Raw genomic sequence first — 17,369 nt, forward strand, 5'->3', positions numbered from 1 at the left:
TTAAAAGGCAAAAAAAAAAAAAAAAGCAGCATAGTCCCTGCCATTTTACCATCACTGTAAACCACCGGCTTGAGTTAATTAGCACTAATCCTGCGGTTTCAGGGAATCCATGCTGTGAAAACAGAACCTGGCTAGTATTACACATGATGAATTAATAGAGGATTGGTTGGAAATCTAGCTGGGTTTAGACCTATACACCTGCTCAAACTGCTCTGTAGTTGGATTATTATTATTATTAAAAAATATATTTTTCTTTTTTTTTTTATTGTATACTGCTGGGTTTTGTGTGTATGTTGTATTAAAAGAAAAAGTTATGGATGATTTTATTTTATCTGGTCATATAATTCCAATTTCCTTGCTTGCTGACAGCTGTCGTGCAGCATAAAACGTGTAAAGCTTTTCAGCATGGATTATTGATGGAAAGGTGACTAATGCTGATTTGTTTCTGATCACATTTCCTGACAAACAGCAGACAGGAAAGGGCTGTGTATGATTTTTTTTTTTTTATGTCTTAGTTATGTGTCTGGTTTAAAGAATTTTGCTGTGAAATTTATCATATCAACCCTTCTATGAGCAAGTAAAGCTTTTATTATTATGATTCTTTTTTTTTTTTTTTTTTTTTTTTTAAGGCCAATGAATGTAACTTGTTTACCCATGATCCTAGTCGATTAAAGAAAGCACTACCATAAACAAAATAAAGATTTATTGCACTGTTTTAAAAAACAAAAAGTACTTTTTTTCTTTTCTTTTTTAATCCGAATCAGGGGAGTTGGGTATGATTATTTCAAAATGAAAAACTAATTAAGGGAAATGAAACTAATTAGGGTTGTGTATATTGCAGCAGCACATAAAGTCCAAAATAGCAAGTGGTTAAAAATGCACTAACCATAGTTTCTTTCCAGCAAAACAGCGAAGTTATAACCAAACTTGTACAGAAATGCAATATCACAAAGCATTAAATAAAAACAAATGTGTAAATTCTGAAATTTCAACATCTTTTCTTTCAACACTATGATTAACTCCAGGCCTAAAATGTTCCTGTATCTTGTCCAGTATTTTTGCTTCCAAATACCAGTGCTCGTTTTTCTCAAAAATTGCCTAGCAAGTCTAACTGTGTTTTCGTTTCTTGGCTGAACTCATAGCCACAATTAAATTTGTAGTGGTTAAATCACTGGCAACATCGTAATCTAGAACAGAGATGCCTCTGACCTCTGAGATCCATGTCCCAGTCAAAGAATTATCAAATTGCCAGCTCTCCGTTCAAAGTTTGATTCAGCACTCTGCATTAGACATTTATTTAGATAATTGCTGAACTGAAGTTTTATGTCAAACTTCCAATGAGATGTACTGTGGCTCAAATGATTGAGCATGCAATGCCAAAGTCATGGGTTCGATTCTCGGGGAATACATACTGTACATTGATAAAATTAATGCCTTGAATGCATTGTTAGTCACTTTGGATTAAAGCACCAAATGAAAAATGTATAAATGAAGCCATGGCTAAACTTCCCTAAAACACTTAAAAAGAGAGTGCCATCATAAAATGAATGCAAAATACAAGCGTAACACAACCACATCTGGAATGTTTATGGAAAAATGACTGAACAATATTAAAAATAAACAACTGATCTCCTCTTGAAATAGACATTTCAGCATAATTCAGTCAGTGCTCACAACTCCAGCTGACTCTGCAATTGTCAAAAATGTAGATGCAAAGGCACCTATTCAAACGTTACAAAATTAATGACACATTTCAAATACATTTATGTGTTTATGTATTTCCACTGAAGCTCTGAGTTCCTGAGAAGCAGTCATAGTTATACTAAATTCCGTCGCATATTTGGTCACCTTACAAAAATAAATGTATATATGTCATAATTCAAATATACTCTACTACCCATAATTGCCTTAGAGCTAAAGTGAGGTCCTTTAAAGTGCTAGCATCCAATGCTGTTAAACAGGGTGTCTTTAACAACAATTGGTGTAAAATAACATTCAGCGATTTTTCAACCCAGGAGGCAGCAACTATGTAATGCGATTATACTACTCGACAAATTGTTGCCACAAAAGGGGAGTATTTTCAGTCACTGTCTGATTCTGACAACAGTGAGCGAAAGTTCTTCAACTCTCTGACACTTGTGGATATTCTGAAACAAACAAAGAGAACATGTTGGGAAAAGAACAATATATTTGGACAAATATCAAGATCTCTAAAAATATATTTTCAATCTTATACTGTGTACCTTCCAAAAGCATTAAACAGAGAGACAATCTCTTGCTGACTGAGCTGAAAAGATGGATTGGTCTTGCTTGTATTGGGCATAGTTTCTATTTGTCTTTCAGAAAACAGGATTTTAAGTGCTGTTCCCAGGCCCTGTGTCTAAGAGAGACATTCATAAATCAGTGCAAATAATATTATCTGGTTACCAGTTAAAGCCAAGCACTCTCCCTCTTTTTTGTTGTCTTACCTGCAATTTACCCCAAAGTCTACATTTAAAGCATTCAACACAGTCCATGCTACGGGAAATATTTTTGAAGGTGATCTTGAAGTCTTCCTGATGCCAGGGCACAAAAGCAATTGAGTAACAATTGAGAAATATTAACTTGTATTTACTGCACCATGCTTATTTGTCATTAAAAAGCAGCAAACTGACTTTTAGTTTCATGGCCTCCTTGTTGTTTCCAGCAAAAAATGATGACTAGTAAACTGAAACGTTTTCAAACTAAAACGGATTAGTGTGGGCATGGCCTAAAGACCCCAGCACACTTATGGCAAAGTGCTTCTTTGTTCTTCACTCAGAGACAAAAAGAAGTTCAAAACAGCTGAGCAACAGTACACTGTTTGCGAACATTCAGACAACCGTCACGCTGCTGGGGGAGGTGTTTTAAAGGTACATTTAAATACGAGGACGCTCAAGACTGCATGTAAAACATCAACTAATATGACATTAAAATGTGTTATAAATAAAAGTTGTATACACTACTTGATGATGATTTAAAGTAATATATATGCAGAAGAAAATGTATAATTTGTTAGGTTTACCTAACGTGCTATATGCAGCCATAATATGCGCCGGTTACACTTTTACACTTATTGTAATTTATGATGGCACTGATACTACTGCAAAGATGGGTGTATAAAAGTGTGTTAACGGGTAGAATACAGACAAAAAATGATGATATACATATCTTATTTTGGGCAGATATGTGAATGGCTTTCGGCTGCAGACGGCACATGAGTGAATGGGCACTTAAAGAGTATTTGAGTAAATTTGATTCATTTTGTAGACTAGAAAAAAAAATGCGAGCGAATGTATAGATGTAGTAAGTTTGCACCAGCTCGCTAATAACTCTGCATGCCAGTGTGATCATGTTGATTGATCTTAACTGACTGAATGGGAATTAGCAAAGTAGGTGGAGCTCCAGGTCACACCTGCCATTAACTAAATTTCCATCAACTTCTGTCTTTAAGTCAAACGCTGTTCTGTTATTGACAGCGTGAAAATGCGTTAAAAAAAAATGTTTGCGAAAATTGCATTCTCCTGCTCGTTTCAATTCAAATGGCCTTTTACCGATAAAATTGTGTGCGTCATGACGTAATTCTTAGAAAAACATTTTGTCGCGTAAGTTTTGGTTTAGCGCAAAAGAAATCTCCCCTTGAACCATTTTCATACAGAATTTTGTGTATATCGTAAATTGTGTACCTTTCGCATCCCAGATGGCCCCACATGCGTGTAAAATGGAGAGAGTATTGAGACAATTTATTGAAATTAGCCAGCTTACTGTTTAATTTCACATAATTGCAATAGTAGGAAATATCAGAAGATGGCGTCGAAATGTAATTCGTCTGTTTCTGGGATTCTTAGAAGGAATTGATTGGAATACCTGGCAAAATACAACAGAACTGTTGGCATTAGTGAGCCTGTAATCCTATATATAATTATATAATTACTTTATAAAATTGTATTTCTCTGTACACTTATGATTTATTTTTCTTCATTTAAGTTAATTACTCCCTTCATATCCCTTTTCTCTTGTCTATTTTTATCTGTATATACACTGGTGCCCAAAAGACCATCTCATGAATAGTTAAATTACCCCATTGAGCAATAACTATGTGCAATACACAGTTTAGTCTTTTTTATACTTATTCAACACATCCAACCTCTTCTGCCATTTCACTGCTCTGAAGAAAAAAAAAAAACTTTTGCAATGTACATAACAGATAACAGATTTGTATTAGATTTGCACTACGTACAGTATGTGTATATCTGTGTGTGTCTGTGTGTGTATGTACGTATGTGTATAATTATTTTTAATTTTTTATTATTATCTATGTCTCGCTGCTGTTGTTGTATTGTTTTTGTATTGTTGTACACTGAAAACTCCTGTCACCAAGACAAATTCCTTGTATGTGTAAGCATACTTGGCAATAAAGCTTCTGATTCTGAGTTGAATGCCACTTTGGTGAATTAAAGTACCAATTAATTATAATTTAATAATTTAATAATTTATAATTTTCTTTATTTATCACACATTATACATTTGCACATATACAGTGAAATTTTTTTTTTCACATATCCCAGCTAGGCTGGGGTCAGAGTGCAGGGTCAGCCATAATACGGCACCCCTGGAGCAGATAGGGTCAAGGGCCTTGCTCAAGGGCCCAACAGTGGCATCTTGGCGGTGCTGGGGCTTGAACCCCCGACCTTCTGATCAGTAACCCAGAGCCTTAACCGCTGAGCTACCAAAACTGACATGTGAAATTTTATCGATAATTTGCATTTCGATAAAAAAAAAAATTTCGCAAAACAAAATCCTTGGATGGAAACGTCAATGATGTGGACCAATGGCAGAAAAAGGTGTTTAGCAGATGGTAAGAAGTTCTCCTGAAAGTTCGCCCTGGCGAGCTGTTATGAACCACCGAAACGATCTCAGACACCTTCTTTTTGGCCAGATTTTATTCTTAATGACCTCACACCCGTTCGTTCTCCGATTTCGTAGGAAGTGTACAGGGGCCTTAACCTTTGAAAATTTCAGTCTATCCAATAACATCTTATTTGATTCTTAGAAGATTCTTGTTTGGTTCCAAATTATGACAGAAATTCCATAAGCATTCCTATAGGATTTTTAAAATATATATATATATATATATATATATATATATATATATATATATATATATTTTTTTTTTTAAAGAATGACAACAGAACTGAAGTTAAGTGGTACTTTGGCCTTGTCTTTCTTCAGGCAGGAAGTGACTCACCATCTAGTAGGTACCTGGCACTCAGATGTATGTTTATACTGGCATGCAGTCCTGAAATCAGCCTGAAAAAAGCTCTTTTCTCCACACACAAGCCTGAGAGAAAACAAAAGATAAGACAAAATGGAAAATGAAAAATGTATATTATGCGATAAAATGCACAATATATATGCAGACACTTACCTTCCAGCCAGTGGTAGAATCCCTGCCCTTAAATAAGAAATAAGCTTGTCAGTTCAAATCTGAAATCACTGACTAAATGGACTTGGATTGGACAAATGTAATCTTACCATCAATGTCTAAAGTGGAGAGAGAGAGAGAGAGAGAGAGAGAGCAAAGATTATGGTTCATGAGCTTTACTATATGAACAATTTTGATATGGAAATACTGCAAATAAAATCATCCAAACTTGTATGCTAAATCAAGAATAGACAGCGCAGAAGATAAAGCTAATAAATTCTTACCACTGTTAGATGCCAAAGGATTCAGTGGTCTTTTAACTGAATAAGGTCTGAAAGTACAAAACAAAAAAAAATTGGATGCCAATTGTTACAGACATTATGAGCACACATCAACATATTCAGATCAGAGTAACTGTGATCTCTGACTCTTTACTTGAAACAGTTCTCCTCATATATGCTGTTCCATATGCGCCAGGGCTCTGGTCCTTTATAGCCAGTGAAACGCTCAGGGTTTAGCAGGAGGTCAACATACTGCGAGTCAGGCAAGTCCCATATAATGTATATTTGCAGTCCAATACACACAAAAGATTTAACTGGTCTTGCAGCCCAATTTGTACTTGACTCTTCGGATAATTCGCTAATTGTTATTAAGGAAGTATCAAATCTAAATAGCAGAGGAAACTTACCATCCAGCATGCAGAAACGGTCAGACTCATCATCGTGTTTTTTCCACTCCTGTAGAGCCTGGCGTGTCTCTTCACTAAACAATAAAACACAAGAGTGAAACCAGAATACACAAACTACATCACAGATCTGACTGTCAGGAAGTCACATTCAAGTACACACTTCCTTCCCAATATTCAGATTTAAGGTTGGTTTGTTTTTTAAGGTCGGTTTGTTTTTTAATTGCCAATTCTTAAAGGAATGTTCCGGGTTCAATACAAGTTAAGCTTAATTGACAGCATTTGTGGCATAATGTTGATTACCACAAAAAACATATTTTACTCGTTCCTCCTTTTCTTAAAAAAAAAAGAAAAAAAAAGAAGCAAAAATCAAGGTTACAGTGAGGCACTTACAATGGAAGTGAATGGGGCCAATTTTTGGAGGGTATTAAGAGTGAAATTTAAAGCTCAATTTTATGAATAGTTAAAGCTCAGGTATTACTTAAGCTGTAAACTTGGTTAAATTGACATTTTTACTGTCTTTTTAGGGATTACGGCATTACATCGTCATGGCAACGAAGTTGTAAAATTGGATTTAATTTTACACAGAAAAGGTAAGAAAGCGATTTTTATCACACTAAAATCATATTACAAAGCATACTGTTTACGTCTCGTGGCTATACTTTTGAAACAGTGAGTATTTTAACGTTTTCAGATCAATGTAACCCAGATTTTTGCCTTTTTTTAAGAAAGGGAGGGATGAGTCAAAATTAATTGTTGTGGTAATCAATAGTATGCCACAAATGCTATTGATGATTGAGCTTTACTTATATCAAAGACAGTTTAGCAGAGACGGACCACTGGTATTAAAATGAATGGGAGAAACTGGAACGTCCAACAGCCATCAGATGTAGAAAAGGAAGTCCCGCCTTACAGGTAAAAGAGCCAATCACCTTTTAGATACAGACATCGCCTGTCAATCAACTCGAGAACGCGCAAGCGTATTAGCTGAACCAGCTTGAATAAAAACAATTTTTTTAGCGTAATCTAAGGTAAAGAAGCACAATTTATGATATGAGATTTGTCCGATTTTACTGCTGATTTGAAATAGGTTCTCTGATCGTAATCTTGACCAACCGTTTTAGAGATTTTGGTCTTTCCCCATTCAAGTAGATAGAAGCTGCACTTTTATGCCGCTTGTTTACATCGAAAACTGCTGCCAAGCCTGCCCGACAGCGTTCCAAAGAAAGGCCACCTTTGGGCTGAGTGGACTGGCTTGCCTTGAAAAGCACTTTGCTTATATTGAACCCGGAATATACGTTTAAACTCTTACTTTTTTGTCCCCCACCAATACTGATTATGCTACATCCTTTCCAAATTGATAATGAATACAAGTTGCTTTACCTGAGGGACCCGTTGATAGCTCCAAGTTTCTCTGCCTTCTCGCACTCCTCTATCTCCTGACTGGCTTCTGCTGAATACTATAATCAAAGAAGAAATGTCAACATCCTCCAAAAGGCTACATGTTGTGTACATAACTACTATATCAATTTCTTTCTCAAAACAAATGGGTGATGTCTCCAATACCTTATAACTGCTGGATTTAAGGCCCTCGGGTACTTCGCTCTGCACAGAAAGAAACAAGAAGCATTTTCAGTTCTACATGCCACACACAAAATCACTTGAGACAAAATAAACAATGAATTATAAAAAATACAAAAAAAGCTCACAGGTGTGCATGGTTTCACAGCACAGTATTTGAGTCCACACTGGCTGTGGTCGGTCCAGAATGGACAAGGGTTGTTTAGATTGACCTGGTGAGTATAATATATCAAATGTAAGAAATGAAAGAGTAAATCTAAGTCAACAGATTTAATTTCACACAGTTGTCCATTATGAAAACACCTTGTAAAACCTGAAATAATCAGATGACAGTAGTTTCTGCAGTTTGGGAAAGATGTCTCTGTTGTTGAGCTTGTCAATGGTCTCAACATCACAAGCACAATCATCCAGGGTCCCAGTGACCTGTGACCAAAGTGGAACATGTTAGCTTGACATATACCATAATACTGCTATTTACATGGCAATCCAAGGTACTTCAGAGAATATGATACTACATGTCTGATGCTGAACTCACCTGACAGAAACACCTGTGCGCCGCTGATCCTGCTGTGATCATGTGGATGCTGGTGAACAACAGAATAAAAGATTTCATTGTCAATGAAACACGTTGAGCATCATACGGTTCCTGTGTTTAAGTGAATATCTTCTCTTGTCTTTAGCTGCTCGCTCGTTGTGATTAGGTGGTCTGCTGTTACATGTGTAATGTGCAGTTGCAGTGAATAACACGTCGCTATATGACTCACATGTTCACTCTCAGATCACTCCTGAATCAGTAAAGCAGTGCGTGAACTACGTGACTCGGCTCTTTCTGTGATATGACCGCGCGCTACAAATGACTTCGATCCTTATAGATATTGCTGTAATACTTATTTAAAATGTAACACATTTTGGGCATTATGTATTGGCGAGTATCACATTATTTCACATTCGGCGCCTCCACAGACGGAAATACACCATTTAACTGCTCCGAAATAAGCGTTGTATCAGGATGTGGGTTGAAATGCGAATAGACTCGTTTAGAGCATTGAAGCCACACTGCATTTTGAGTTAACTGTAAAATAAATAAATAAATAAATAAAACTCTTAAAACAACCATTCTAATTTCATCATCAGACTGCACTTTGATTTCTCTCCGTTGCGTGAAAACAGCAATACATCGAGTTCACCACAAGATGTCGCCAAAGAATAATTTCTAAATTAACCGGATTTGCTGTCTGACAACAGCATTGTAGTCTTTATCTGTTCGTATGTACAGTATATTTTGTAATCCAACAGCATTTGGAAAGTGAAATGTGCATATGCTTTTATTCCAACTCTCCAGTTACCTTTTTGGTGCCCTGTAATATTAGCATATTTATTTAATAAAATGTTTAATAATATACAGCTCTGGAAAAAATTAAGAGACCACTGCAAAATTATCAGTTTCTCTGGATTTACTATTTATAGGTATGTGTTTGAGTAAAATGAACATTTTTGTTTTACAACATTTCTCCCAAATTCCAAATTAAAATATTGTCATTTAGAGCATTTATTTTATTTAGAGCACCTCCAGATCATCACGATCCTCCACCAAATTTCACAGTGGGTGTGAGACACTGTGGCTTGAAGGCCTCTCCAGGTCTCTGTCTAACCATTAGACGACCAGGTGGAAGATCGGTGATGATCTGAGGGTGCTTCAGCAAGGCTGGAATGGGGCGGATTCGTCTTTGCGAAGGACGCATGAATCAAGCCAAGTACATGGTTATCCTGGAAGAAAACTTGCTTCCTTCTGCTCTGACAATGTTCCCCAACTCTGAGGATTCGTTTTTCCAGCAGGACAATGCTCCATGCTATACAGCCAGGTCAATCAAGGTGTGGATGGAGGACCACCGGATCAAGACTCTGTCATGGCCAGTCCAATCTCCAGACCTGAACCCCATTGAAAATCTCTGGAATGTGATCAAGAGGAAGATGGATGGCCACAAGCCATCAAACAAAGCCGAGCTGCTTGAATTTTTGTGCCAGGAGTGGCATAAAGTCACCCTACAGCAATGTGAAAGACTGGTCATGCCAAGATGCATGAAAGCTGTGATTGAAAATCTGGGTTATTCCACCAAATATTGATTTCTGAACTCTTCCTAAGTTAAAACATTAGTATTGTGTTGTTTACAATTGAATATGAACTTGTTTTCTTTGCATTATTCGAGGTCTGAAAACACTGCATCTTTTTTGTTTTTTTGACCAGTTGCCATTTTCTGCAAATAAATGCTCTAAATGACATTTTTAGTTGGAATTTGGGAGAAATGTCATCATTACTTTATAGAAGAATTTTACTTTTTATTTTTTTCATTTTACTCAAACACATACCTATAAATAGTAAATCCAGAGAAACTGATAATTTTGCAGTGGTCTCTTAATTTTTTTTCAGAGCTGTAGCTTAAAGGGATAGTTTACTAAGGGATAGTAAAAGGGATAGAATATGAAGTATAAGTGTAGATTTACAGTTAAAAAAGGATTTAAATATTGATCTGTTTCTCACCCACACCTATCATATTGCTTCTGAAGATACGGATTTAACCACTGGAGTCTTATGATTACTTTAATGCTGCCTTTTGGAGCTTAAAAGTTCTGGTCACCATTCACTTGCATTGTGAGGACCAACAGAGCTGAAATATTCTTTTAAAAATCTTTATGTTTTGCAGTGAACTTTTCCTTGGGTGAACTATCCCTTCAGTGTATTAGGGTAATTTTGCAAATTTTTGTGCCTTTTGTGTATCTCTTTAACATCAACTTTGAAGGTACAAAAAGCACATAAAAGCAGCATAAAAGTAATCCATAAAACTGTCTGTCTATCTATCTATCTATCTATCTATCTGTTGTCCATCTGTTTGCCTGCTTGCCCATCTATCTATCTATCTATCTATCTGCCCGCCTGCCCATCCATCCATCCATCCATCCATCTATCTATCTGCTGTCCATCTGTCCACCTGCCTGCCCGTCCGTCCGTCCGTCTGTTTGTCTGTCTATCTATCTATCTGCCTGCCCATCTATCTATCTATCCGTCCATCCATTTATCTATCTGCTGTCCATCTGTCCACCTGCCTGCCCGTCCGTCCGTCCGTCTGTCTGTTTGTCTGTCTATCTATCTATCTGCCTGCCCATCTATCTATCTATCCGTCCATCCATCTATCTATCTGCCTACCCATCCATCTATCTATCTGCCTGCCCATCCATCCGTCTATCTATCTATCTATCTATCTATCTATCTGCCCATCCATCCATCCATCTATCTATCTATCTATCTATCTATCTGCCTGCCCATCCATCTATCTATATATCTGCCTGCCCATCCATCCATCTATCTATCTGCCCCTCCATCCATCTATCTATCTGCCCATCCATCCATCTATCTATCGATCTATCTGCCCATCCATCCATCTATCTATCGATCTATCTATCTGCCCATCCATCCATCTATCGATCTATCTATCTATCGATCTATCTATCTGCCCATCCATCCATCTATCGATCTATCTATCTATCTATCTATCTATCTGCCTGCCCATCCATCCATCTATCTGCCCATCCATCCATCCATCTATCTATCTATCTATCTGCCCATCCATCCATCTATCGATCCATCTATCTATCTGCCCATCCATCCACCCATTCATCCATCCATCCATCCATCTATCTATCTGCCCATCCATCCACCCATTCATCCATCCATCCATCCATCTATCTATCTATCTATCTATCTATCTATCTATCTATCTATCTTTCTTCAATGTGGTAAAAGAACGACATCTAATGGGCGGAATCCGCTACTACAACACGCCTCTACAGTTAAAGAATCCAAGGGCGGAATCTATCCCAGTTTCCTTTTTCGACACTTTCTAACCCACTTTCATCGCGTCAGGGCGGGGACAACTTACAATGTAAAACTCTAAAAAGCAACTATTAGCGCTTTAAAGGCTTATTCATCCACCGACTTCGACGGACAAAACTTTGTTACTCCTCCTCTCTAAACAGTGTAAACAAAACTTCGCTCTTGCTCTAACATCGTCCAGTTTGATGTGAAAACCTCTTTTTGTCCCTCAAATCCCTGATCCCCGGTCAGTCGACTCCTGTAGGATAAGCAATACGATCTGCTCCTAACTCCATTTTCTATTTTTGTGCTTCCTTGTGCTGCCAAGCTCCTGACGTAATGCTCCATGTTAATTATTAGCATGTGGGAAGCGATGCCGAGACTCTCCTCTGCTGCTGCTTCAACAAGAGCTGACTGACTGCGGGGAGAAAAACCTCGTCAAGATGGCCAAACACACTGACCCAGAGTGAAGGGGCACCGCTCCGCCGTCCCGTCCAGTCCTGTCCTGTCCTGTCCTGCGACCAGCACCCATGCAACTGTGCCCTTAGGTGAGTTCATTTTCAGCACTTTTCCAATAGGTTATTTTTTATGCTTTTATAGCATATAACACGACTTGCAGAATCTCTTGTCCCACCACACTGTAACTTTCTATGGGAACGTGAAATGCATATGGGGTTTATGGAAATGGAAATAATTTCTCTATTATGATAAAGCAGTCTTATTAAAAGTTTAAGGATCTTTAAAATTATAATTCATACGAGGGGGACAGTTGGATTGCTTTAGGCAGGAAACCCATCAGAGTGGGGGAATGCTTTATGTGTGAAGAGTTGAGAGAAATTTAGGACAGTTTTTGGGAATGTTCTGGACACAGACTGGGATGCAGTCCGGGATTTAGTAGTGTTGTTATTTGAGACATTCATCGGACTGCTATAGAAACCGAAACCGAGCAGGTTTTTATTTTCTTGTATTATTTCACATTTTATTTGTATGTTTTTATTTATAAATAGAATCACTCGGGACCCCACACACCCTGCCCACTCTCTTTTTGAACTGTTGCCCTCTGGCCGGCGATACAGATCACTGATGGCCAGGACATCCAGGCACAAGAACAGTTTTTACCCTCAGGCCATTTACCACATGAACAATTAAACTGCCTCAGGACTCTCCCATAGTGAAATATCTCATGTACATATGCAAATTCACATATTTAATTCAATAACTGTACATACCCCTACCTTGCACATACACTACCACTTGCACATGTACATAAGACATGCAGTTATATGTTCTATTATTTCTATGTCTATTTATACTCTTACCTTGTTTTATATTCTGTCTCACTGTAATGTTCTATGTGCACTTGTTTCTCCTATCATCATTAAAAAAAAATAAATAAATCCTTGTTTACCTGAGAACACTTGGCAATAAAGCTCATACTGATTCTGCTATATATATATATATATATATATATATATATATATATATATATATATATAGAGGTAAGTGAAAATTTAGGTTGCCGTTCAGGACTCTTTTAAAGGCAGATATTTAGGCTGCGTTAATACGGAGCTCCAAATATAACATCAGCGCGGCCGTTTAATCGATCGCTAGATAGCGAATTAGCAATTACGATTTTATTCGCTCGCACACGCTCGTGTGATGTGTCCACGTGCTACTCATAAATGCTGGATGAAGCCGGTTTATTTTTGTCTCTGGCTTCTGACCAGAGGAAAGTGGAGTCATTTCATGGGCTGAAACCCCAGATATTTACCTACTAGTTATAGCCTAAACGGTTAACCTGTTTGTGGTTCTTTTAAGGAATCTTCACGTTAAGTAGTCCCAACCGGAAGACCGAAGCAACAGATTTGTGTCGCACTTCCACCGGGTTTTGAATTCAGCAATAAGATTCAACATATGTGTGCATATGTCATGCTCCTCAGTCTTTTATTTCTATGTATTTCCTCTGAAATATGTATTATAACATATTTATTCTTTACTTTCACAGATGTAAGATCTTCTCTGAGGAAAATGCTATTAAGAATGAAGCTGGACAGACTCCATATGCAGGAGCAAAGCTGAGGAACACTCAGTAAGCCCATAGTGACCAGACAGTTGGAGAGCTCTACCATCTCACAAGCTTCAAACAGGGATTCCCTGCCATCATGCCAAAGAACCAAGAATGAATATGCTACACGTTGGTGCCCAATAACAATTAACATCTCAAAGGCGTATTCTTTGTCAAACCGCAAAATAAAGAGGCAAGCAAGTGCATTTTTGGAAGCATCTGCAAGGTGAGTCTCCATTTAGCTGCAGAGTACAGTCATCGCTGAGGAAGGCGTCCAAAGGGTCTTAGTCATCTCTCCCTCTTGCTACAAACCGAATTCCAAGTCCTGGTGCCTGCCCACCAGATCATGATGTTTCGTGACCAGGTGGGAGTCCTCGCCGGCTGGTTTAAGGGGTGGAATGAGTGCGAACAGACGGTGGCATTACTGTCGCTCCTCAAGCGGGTCAGTCGGACCCAAGCGCGCTTTCTGCAGCTCTGTTTGGAGCATTCCTTGGCAGACTGCACTGATTTGCATGTTCTGGAAAGGGAGGCCAATAATCCAGGTTAGTACAAAGGCTCCTCTTTTTACACCAGCTCTAACTGCATGGGAACTGTGGGATTAATGTATCTGGTAAGTGCAGGTGCCACCAGATCTTTCCTAGATCTGATCTTATTTTTATTTCACCTATACGTATAAAACTGAGAAATTGGTACTGACAGATTAATGTTATATTTTGACATTCATCTGTAAAAGTTTAACAACTACTGTGGTGGAGGACTGTATTAGAGTTAGGGATTCAGTGACCAGGTTTGTTGTGCGAGGTGGATGTGTGACCATGGAAACAAATACCTTGGTAACCAGACAGTGTAGCATTCACTTATGCACATTAGTAGACTAGCAATATGCCGAGATGGAGGCATGACCTCTGGACATGTAGCTCCATCTTAACATAAGAGTAAAATTAGAAGAAATTTTGTATTTTTCGCTCTCTCACACACACATACTCAAACTCAAACATGGGATTCCCATCAGAATTTATAGTGGGCTGTGGCTCATAAAAAGCCTCCCTGTGTCTTGCAGTGGATTGTGTTGCATTTTGAGGGATTTTAATGCTACTCTGTCATTGTTATTCTAAAACATCAAGATGAAGACAACAAAGCAGAGCTCATAAAGTTTTGAGATTGAGATTAAAGCCAACTGGTAGAAGGGCACAACCCATCTGAATCTCTGCTGGATAGTGTATTTTTGTCACTGGACTCATAAGTTCTCTCTCCATGGTGATGTGTTGCTATGTTGTCATTGCAAATGGTGTATTTGCATGCACGGATGTGGTTGTGACCTTCTCAGTGAATGCATTGAAAGTGTGTGTGCGTGCATGCCTACCTGTTCGATTCACCTCGGGCAGTTTTACACACTTGTGCCAATACCAGCCAATGCTTATGTCAGCATCCTATTACTCATCAGACAGCGGGATTCTTTGGTTATTCAGCATATTTTCTTTTATTCAAGTAGATGTCTGGTTGCTTAGGCCCTCATTAAGTATCTCAAACAGAATGCACTTCAGGCTATTTATTCGTCGGTTTTCCAGCGTAAAGGTTATGTTTTAACTTGTTTAGCTTAGAAAACTCTTAACCTATCTATCTCGCATTGATATTTTACATGGTTTTCAAATCTTTTGACTCGGGTGTGGTTGTGATTTGTAAGCAGTCCAGGAGTTTCCATTCTTAAAAGATGAATTGCAGACAATACATTTAAGTTGTCAGAAAGCGAAATGACTGCTACTTTAAAAATGTAAACAAACTAAAGTGTCGGTCACTGAGCATGAACAGACAATCAGCAATATGCTGATAACTGCCAAAAATCAGTTTATTTAAAATAAAAATAATAATCTGTCAACGCAAGGAAACCCCATTTACGTGAGATTTAAAAATATTGGGTTATTCTTTGCTTTTATGTTGAAACATGAAGAGGTTTGCGTTCAACACATTGGATAAGATAACAGTGCAGGTGAAGGTGTTGCAATTCAATGCAAAATTGGGGAAATGTTCAATCTATTTGTGTCGAACATTGCCTAAACTGTTTACGACCTTACTCCGATAATTTTAGCCGTTTAAGGTGTTTACATGACCTTAATCTGTAAGATTGTGCATGTAAGAATGCTCACTGTATCAGTAACCTAATATTGACATTACAGAAAAATATACTCTCAGAGCACTTTATTAGGAACACCTGTACACCTACTTATTAATGCGATTATCTACTCAACCAATCTTGTGGCAGTAGTGCAATGCATAAAATCATGCAGATACTTGTCAGGAGCTTCAGGTAATGTTCAAATCAACCATCAGAATGGGGGAAAAATTTGATCTCATTGATTTCGGCCATGGCATGATTGTTGGTGCCAGACAGGCTGGTTTGAGTATTTCTGTAACTGCTGATCTCCTGGGATTTTCACACACAACAGTCTCTAGAATTTACTCAGAATGGTGCCAAAAAAACAAAACATCCAGTGGGTGGCAGTTCTGCGGACGGAAACGCCTTGTTGATGAGAGAGGTCAGTGGAGAATTGCCAGACTGGTTTGAGCTGACAGAAAGGCTATGTTAACTCCGATACAACTGTAGTGTGCAGAATAGCATCTCAGAATGCACAAACGAACAGCACGTCGAATTTTGAGGCGGTTGGCCTTCATCAGCAGAAGACCATGTTGGGCACTTTAGTAGGACCATAGTGTTCCTTATAAAGAGCTCGATGAGTGTATACGTTTTTGTAATTTGGTTTAGAAAATTTTATATTACAGAACCAAGGATAATGAAAGATAGTGTAGTAATGGTTGCATTTCAAAATGAATTGAAATGTGTTAGACATGTTATATTGAAAGACACTTTAGAATAAATCACGTTCTTAAGAAAAATAAACTTGTTTTTTCACATTGAATAAAATTTATTTTCTTACTATATTGGCAAATTGTTTTTCTTGTTATAAGCATAAATGGTTAGATTTCTCTGAAAGCAAGATAAAAAACAAATTGGATGTCATTTTGCTTCTCTAGTAAATTTAAGTTTTAAGAACGTTTAGAAATTTTTACTAGAAAACAAGACAAAAATACTCTGTAAGAAAAGTAATTTTGCTGTGTGCCCTCTGAAATCAAAAGCTGCTTTTATTTTACAAACTAGTAAATGACCACGTAAAGACGTCCCTCACATGTACACAGAGTGGTGTATATGGAGTTAACTCGCATCTGAGAGTTGAGTGGAAAGATGCAACTATTTGGAAAGAGCTGCGCCAATGAGAGGAATCCACAATGACCTACTTATTTCCCTGTTTGAAGGAGCTGCCTTGTTACCCTGACCCAAATGATGCAACTTATTTGCCTCTCATCTCAGCATCGCACACTGTAACAAAATTGCAATGTTCATGTGTATTGTTTTAATTTTTGACAGAATTTTCCTTTTTGGGTGAACTATCCCTTTAAAAATTTACAGAAAAGTGAATCCAAAACACACAAAGTTACACAACCCCGACTCAGGTTGTGTTGTTGTTTTGAGTTCCATCCAGCTTGGACAGTCAGATAAAGTAGAGAGTGTTTGACTATGACTATATGTGTAAGCGAGAGATTGCTTGTTTGTCAGAATGTTATTCCTGTCTGAGCTGGTGTTTTACTCTTGGCCCTTTTTCTGCCTTTCCATCTCACAGCCCAAAGGCAGAGTTGAGCCCAGACAGGAGGGGCACTGTTGTTATGAATGACT

General features: G+C 37.8%; 2 protein-coding genes across 2 annotated transcripts in view; one reads left to right on the plus strand and one right to left on the minus strand.

Annotated features, from left to right (window-relative positions):
- Window positions 1-598: 598 nt before the first annotated feature.
- LOC127410791 (ERO1-like protein alpha) lies at window positions 599-9,080 on the minus strand. Its single transcript, XM_051645997.1, has 13 exons — window positions 8,245-9,080; window positions 8,013-8,132; window positions 7,838-7,921; window positions 7,695-7,733; window positions 7,512-7,588; window positions 6,132-6,205; window positions 5,447-5,473; window positions 5,267-5,359; window positions 2,906-2,919; window positions 2,655-2,699; window positions 2,469-2,555; window positions 2,244-2,380; window positions 599-2,147 (listed from the first exon to the last, which is right to left on the minus strand). The coding sequence occupies exons 1-13, from the start codon at window positions 8,320-8,322 to the stop codon at window positions 2,081-2,083; spliced, it is 942 nt and encodes a 313-aa protein (XP_051501957.1). The 5' UTR covers window positions 8,323-9,080; the 3' UTR covers window positions 599-2,080.
- A 2,406-nt stretch (window positions 9,081-11,486) lies between these two features.
- samd4a (sterile alpha motif domain containing 4A) overlaps window positions 11,487-17,369 on the plus strand; it is a 65,043-nt gene continuing 59,160 nt past the window's right edge. The window contains 2 exon segments of the mRNA XM_051646586.1: window positions 11,487-12,125; window positions 13,583-14,184. Of these exon segments, the coding sequence (XP_051502546.1) occupies window positions 13,989-14,184 (196 nt within the window). The 5' untranslated portion in view covers window positions 11,487-12,125; window positions 13,583-13,988.

This window comes from Myxocyprinus asiaticus, chromosome 20 (genome assembly GCF_019703515.2).
Source record: "Myxocyprinus asiaticus isolate MX2 ecotype Aquarium Trade chromosome 20, UBuf_Myxa_2, whole genome shotgun sequence".
Lineage (NCBI taxonomy): Eukaryota > Metazoa > Chordata > Actinopteri > Cypriniformes > Catostomidae > Myxocyprinus > Myxocyprinus asiaticus.

What these genes read in the sequence shown, in the direction of transcription:
- LOC127410791 (XM_051645997.1), bottom strand. Translation starts at nt 8,322, where the DNA reads ATGAAATCTTTTATTCTGTTGTTCACCAGCATCCACATGATCACAGCA. An exon ending in CGCACAGGTGTTTCTGTCAG is followed by an intron (nt 8,133 to 8,244) that starts GTGAGTTCAGCA and finishes CTTTGGTCACAG; the next exon opens with GTCACTGGGACCCTGGATGA. An exon ending in CTGTTTAATGCTTTTGGAAG is followed by an intron (nt 2,148 to 2,243) that starts GTACACAGTATA and finishes TGTTTGTTTCAG; the next exon opens with AATATCCACAAGTGTCAGAG.